A 6,961-nucleotide genomic window follows, 5' to 3' on the forward strand; every position below is an offset into this window, starting at 1 on the left:
TTGGATAATAGTGACTACACCTCCTTGAGCACTTTAATACATACAATTTTACAAATTAAAATCCCAACTTATGTTGAACTAAACCCTAACCTTCACATCATATTAACACCAAGCTCCCATTTCCTTTAAGTACAGACAAAGTAATATTTTCCACTAGTAAGGAATAATTTTCTTTATAATATGTACAAACACCAACATTTTTTTCTTTTTATTTCAATTCCTAACAAGTGGCTCTCACACTTATTTTTTTCAAATAGTGCACCTTTATCCTTTTTTATAGATCCACTAAAACCCCCAACCATACCTCCAGTTTGCTTTTAACATGCTTAAAAATATATCAAGTGCTGAATAAAGGTAAACAGTTCAATCAGGTAGTTAATTCAAATAATGCGGTCGGTTTGTAGTGTGGTTGCCAAAGAAAATAGGATTACAGGTTCAAAAGGGGCTAACTAGGATAAACATTAATTAGGTGGGTAAAAGCTATATTAATCTCAACAAACAAATGTCTATATCACTTCCTAGACTGAGCAAGACTGCTATTTTGCTTTGCAAACACACGGGGCAAGTTCTAGACATCAACTGACATACATAGAATATCACAAAAACCTTACTCACACATTGGCGTATAACTCACTTAGGATCAGATCTATCCCAACTCTCTAGTCAAATCAGTTAAGCAAAGTTACAATCGCACAATTTAAGGTACTTATCCGTGAGTCCAAAACTGAGCCTAGGAGTCATAACTAAGTCACTCACCACTCTCAAGGCATATGCAGTCAAGGAAAATTTCTTCATATTAGTTCTATGACTCAAGATTCTATATTCATAAAAAAATAACTACACCCGATTCAAATAAAACCTTTGTAAAACAACCGCGACACACAGAAAAATCAAGGGAAAATTATTGCACTATCTAAGAATGTAATATAAAATAAAAGAAATATTTTTGGTTTTCAAATTTTTTGATTCTTTTGTATTTTTTTCATTTGACTTCAAAGCCCTTAAGAATCTAGTTAACAAAATCCATCGTTGGGAAGAGTCGAATCTAAACAATTATGATTACTTACTATTACAGGCCGATAGAATTTAGAGTTTTAATTACGTACTATATTGTCTAAGAAACAAGAAACAAATCAAACAAATCCAATTGGCAAATAGAAAACAAACAAATACAGCCATATAGGAGCACCCCACCCCACACTAAAGAAATTGCATTGTCCCCAATGAAAAACAATAGAAACAAGAGTGAAAAGGTAACTCCCTGAGGCCCTTGGCCTACTCCTCATCAACACCCTCAAAGGTGAACATGTACTCCTCATCATAAGAGGGAACAGAGTTTATGTCCTCATCTGGTGGCATCTATGCTCCATCTGCCAAGCCCAACCATTGCTGAGTGACTGCGAAGTGCTATAACTCTACCAAGTCAGTCTCTCCCTGAGTAGTGCGAAGACACATATCAGTAAATAACTGCTGCAGTGTCTCCTCGACATGCATCAATCTCTGATCCACAGGAACAACAACATAAGGGGGGGGGGGGTCTGTCATAGCTATGACATCAAAGGCCTTAGGAGGCCACAACATCGAAATCGTCCTATCATAATGGAACTCCTCCTCCACAAGGTGCATTTGTAAGAGCCAAGTGATCATGCTCAGGAAATACATGCGGCAGGCCCCAAGTTGTTGTACTCGATCCATGTGCTCAAGCATAATCTTGCCAAGATCGAACTTCATCCGAGTCAAGATGGCATAAATGAGACACACCTTCAACCTGGAGACATCAGTTCGTTCTGGGTAGGCATGATCTTTGCATTAATCAACCAGAGAATGAACCTAGCGGGATGCTGGAAATTGCTCTTCTTCATGTCTTTGTGGAACTTATTAGCATCCCGTGTCCACGTGGTAGAAGGATAAGCGCCACACAACTGGCTCCTGATATTAGGATACGAGGAGCGACGCAGTAACCTCTAGAACTTATAAGAATGCTATGTGAACCCCATAATATGGTTTACCACTTGTGAGGAAAAGGGGGTCATCTTGCTCCTCACCTGCACCTTATACACTGCATCCAAATTGGCCTCAGGCTGCCACTAGACATAAAACTCCTTTACCATCTTCACGTTCACCGACTCACCGGGACGGAACAAGCCTTCATAACCCAAGTATCTGATGTTGTTGTATATCCCCTAGTACTTCCTGGCTAACTTTCTATCATCAATACCAACTTCCGGGTCGGGGTTCACTGCCGAAACAAAGGTCCGGTATCAATTTCTAGCATGAGCTGGCACATCCTGAATGCCATACTTGCAGCCCGGAACTACATCAACATCTGGATTAATGCACTCCACTTCCTCCTCCACTGGGGCAGGGGAAACTACCCGCCTACCTCGTCAATGGCTACTAGAGGAAACCGCAGAGGAACCTGTGTTAGCACGTTTGCTAGGACGGTGAGACATTATACCTGCACATGACGAACACAATTAGCCACAACACTTAAAACAAAAGGCAAGACCAAATGGGGTAACCACCACATACTTATGTTATTGGAATGTTCACAAGTACAATGTATATCGGAGACTCAGACTATCCCATTGAAAGCAAACCACAAGTAATCAACAACCCACACTTATGTTATTGGCATGTTCACAACATATCCATGGACTACACTAGTGTAAAATACAAAATTAAGAATCTAAACTAGTAATTAAGGAAAGAAAAATAAATAGTTATACTAATTTAACAAATTAAGAAGTTACAATATAACCCTACACAAGTATTTAGCATGAATCAGACACCCCAATTAGCACCTAACAATACATTAGCATGGGGTGGTCAATCGATTAGCACTCAGGGCTAACACATTAAATTTTCACAACATAAGAACATGACCTCCCACCCCACACTTATCATCAAGTATCACATTATCTCATAACAAATATCCTGTAATTAAGCACATCTTCACCTTTTATGTCATTGAGGCATTTTATCAAACACATTTTATTCACCAAGTTCAACTCATAATTTCAACTTTAATTTGTCTAGGACCACTACACAACAACACCAATCATACCTCCCAACACAACTATAACATCACCACATCATAACAATAGCACAAAGTGCATAAAACTTACACAAAAATGATCAATTTTCGTCCATATAGGCACCTCCACCAAACTTCATCATAAATTATTACAACACCATTAAAACACACCAAAAATTATCCACAATGATAATAATAATAAAAATCCCAACAACTCCAAGCACAAATTCGGCCAGACTAAGTGAAATTAATATAATAATTGTCAAAACTTTAACTACATAGGGTTAGATTAAATTAAACTAAAACTATATACATATTACAAATAAATACTAAAAGAAGGGTATAAAAAGATGAGAGAGAACTTACCTTTAGGTGAATGGGAGTGATAGGATTTTAGTGGAAGAAATTCGAAGAAGAAGAAGAAGAAGAATAATTTGGGGGTGAATTAGAGAGGAGAGAAGTTAAAGATGAGAGAATGAGAGATATGAGAGAAAGAAGGGAAAGGGGACGGGGTTTTAGGGCAGAAAATGGGCTAGGTGCGTTAATTAATTTTTTTTTAATTTTTGAAGAATTTTGTTTCAAAATTTCTAGCGGCATTTTCTACTATCGCGTAGCTAGTGCGGCGCACCACGCGGCGCGGTAGTGGGGATATTCAGAGGCTTGTTTTTGTGTTAGAGGTGAGGTTTGGCCTAGCGCGGTATCCCATGTGGCGCGATAGGCCATGTTTCTTAGAGTTCTGATTTTTTTTTCACGTTTTAGCCCACGGGTTACACCCCTACTATATTCTGGACTTATTTTGTTTCCAATTCATGCTCATACCTGTTCAAACAATTATCAAAACTCCTAAACTCTAGGAATCCTACACTACAATCATCTAACTATTCTACAAAAGCAAGAAAAAAAAGCTTAGAAGTAGCTCTGAGTTATAGTTGTCAGCTTGACTCAGTCACTTAGGCTCATTTGATCACGATGCTAGAGGATTGCTTGTTAAATCCTTCAACCAGGTACAATTTCAACATGTGCCCATTCACTTTAAAGCTCTCATTTCCTTGCTCATTTTGGATCTCAATGGCGCCATACGGTGAGACATGTTTCACCACATACGGACCTGTCCATCTTGACTTGAATTTTTCGGGGAACAACCTAAGTCTACTATAGTAAGACTTTGTCTGTGCATTTCATATGCACCCAGTCTTAATTCCTCCAATTCGTTCACCTACAAAACTAAGATCAAGATTAAGCATCTTAATTTCCCAATAAGCTTTATGTTCTATCTCAATAGGTAAATGACACGATTTTCCATATGCTAATTTGAACGGTGAAGTCCCTTTGTTTAGAACGTAGTTTTATACGCCCATATAGCTTCATCCAACTTTATAGAGCAATACTTAAGAGAATCACTAACCGTCTTTTCAAGAATTCGTGTAAGTTCACGGTTAGTCACTTTAACTGACCCACTAGCTTGGGCATGGTACGGGGTTCCTGTTATGTGTGTGAACCCATACTTGGACAGTAGTGAAAAAAACTGCTTGTTCACAAAGTGTGACCCATTTTCACTTACAATCACTTGAGGTGTCCCAAAGCGGGTTAAGATGTTCTTCCATAAGAACTCACACACCAGCCGAGCATCATTGGCCTAGTCGGGATTTCTTTGACCCATTTAAAGACATAATCAATGGCTACTAGGATATACTCATAAGAATGAGACGATGGGAATGGGCCCATAAAGTCAATGCCCCAAACATTAAAAATTTCACATAATAGAATGGAGTTGAGAGGTATTTAATCCCTCTTGCTAATACCTACCCTTTGACACTTTTTGCATACAACTACATACGCTCGTGCGTCTTTGTACAAAGTAGGCCAATATAAAATGGCTTCCATGACCTTTGCTACAGTGTGATTTCCACTATAGTGTCCTCCAACTAATTCATCATGGTAATAAGAGAGAATTCTTGCCATATTTCATTCAGGCACATTCTTTGTATCGCACCATCTGCACACAGTGTAAATAAGAAAGGGTCATTCCAAAAATAACTTTTTACCTCACCTTGAAGCTTCTGTCTTTGATCACGATGGAGGTCATGATTCAACCATCCACTAGCTAAAAAGTTGTCTACATCAGCATACCAAGGTGGTCTTTAGGAGACCGCAACAAAGGAGAAAATCTGCTCATCAGGGAACTCTTCCCTTGTTTCAACTGTTTCAACCGAAGGTCTCTCAAGTCGATATAGATGATTTGCGACTTGATTTTCCATGCCCTTATATCTTTGATCTACAAGTCAAACTCTTGGAGAAATAACACCCACTGCATTAGACGTGGCTTGGACTTCTTCTTACTCAACATGTATTTCAAGGCTGGGTGATCAATGTGTACAATTACTTTATTCCCCAGTAGATATGATCTAAACTTGTCAAAACCAAAGACCACAACAAAGAACTTAGTATTTCCTTGTTACATCATTCAGCCTTCTATAATCAATTCATATTCTCCACCCAGTGACCGCTCTTGTGGGGATATATTCATTGTCTTCATTCTTCACCACTGTAATGCCCCCACTCTTAGGTACAACTTGCACTGGACTAATCCACTAGCTATCAAAGATGGAGAAAATCACTCCCAAATATAGCAATTTGATGATCTCCTTATGCACTACCTCCTCCAAATTTTTATTCAGCTTGCATTGGGGCTGCATCACTAGCTTACTATTTTCTTCCGACAGAACATTATGCATGCAAATGGCTACACTAATTCCTTGAATATCAGCTATGGTCCAGCCAATGGCCTTTTTTGTACTTTCTCAGCAGCTCCACCAGTTTTTGCTCCTGTGTACTTGTCAAGTAAGCAGATATAATCACAGGAAAATTGTTAGTCAAGAAAAACATATTTCAAGTGATTGGGGAGGACTTTCAATTCCATATTATGCTTAGAAGGCTCCTTTTTCAATTCCTCCTCATCAACCACTTGATCCTCAGTCTCAAGAGCTTCAACCACTTTCTTTATTTCGGTATCTTTATCATCAACAGTGCTAGACTGAGTAATACATATCTCTAGAGTGTCCCTCACAAGCTTGTCAAACTTGTATTTTTAAGACAATTCCCCAACAACATCTAGATTGAAACATGAGTAGGCAGACGCCTCATCATTGGGGTATTTCATGATCCTTTTCATATGGAACACCACTTTCTCATTGCCCACTCTGAGCATAAGTTTCCCCTCATCGATATTAAGGATATCTCCCTGTACAAAAAATGATCTCCCTAGAATTATATTTATCTCCTTATTCACTTCTATATCCACCACAATAAAGTCTACGGGTAACACAAACTTGTCCACCTGTACTAGAATTTCTTTAATGATTCCCTTAGGCAAAATAGTGGTCTAGTCAGCTAATTGTAGGGACAATAGTATTGTTTGGATCACTCCAAGCTCACCTTTGAATTTTTGAACACAAACAAAGGCATTGGATTTATAGAAGCACCAGAATCACATATGGCCTTGTCAAATTTCTCACTCGCCAATGAGCATGGTATGGTGAAGCTTCCTGGGTCCCCACACTTTTGAGGAATTTTATTTTGCAATATGGCGCTGCAGTGGGCATTCAGCTTGACCACTGTTGTCTCCTCTAATTTCCTCTTGCTGGACAAGATTTCCTTTAGGAACTTTGCATAAGCAGACATCTAAGTGAATACCTCTATGAATGGAATGTTCATATAAAGTTTCTTGAGCATCTCCAAGAACTGCCCAAAACATTTGTCAAGGTTTTCCCGCTTCATCTTTTGAGGAAATGGTAGAGATGGCATGTGTTTAATTTCTTCAATCCCATTTTGTACTCCACTACTCTGGCCTTTCTGCTCTTCACTTTTTTTCTCTTCCAGTGTCTCAGTCTGTTTGTTCACCACCTTATTCTAGCTTTCAAAACT

General features: G+C 38.7%; 1 protein-coding gene across 1 annotated transcript; it reads right to left on the reverse strand.

Moving 5' to 3' along the window:
* Positions 1–5,804: 5,804 nt before the first annotated feature.
* LOC138888033 (uncharacterized) lies at positions 5,805–6,718 on the reverse strand. The gene is made up of 3 exons (XM_070169830.1): positions 6,473–6,718; positions 5,922–6,116; positions 5,805–5,870 (listed from the first exon to the last, which is right to left on the reverse strand). Exons 1-3 carry the CDS (start codon positions 6,716–6,718, stop codon positions 5,805–5,807), a joined length of 507 nt encoding a protein of 168 aa, XP_070025931.1.
* Between the last annotated feature and the right edge of the window lie 243 nt (positions 6,719–6,961).

Source organism: Nicotiana sylvestris, chromosome 3 (assembly GCF_000393655.2).
Source record: "Nicotiana sylvestris chromosome 3, ASM39365v2, whole genome shotgun sequence".
Classification (NCBI taxonomy): domain Eukaryota; kingdom Viridiplantae; phylum Streptophyta; class Magnoliopsida; order Solanales; family Solanaceae; genus Nicotiana; species Nicotiana sylvestris.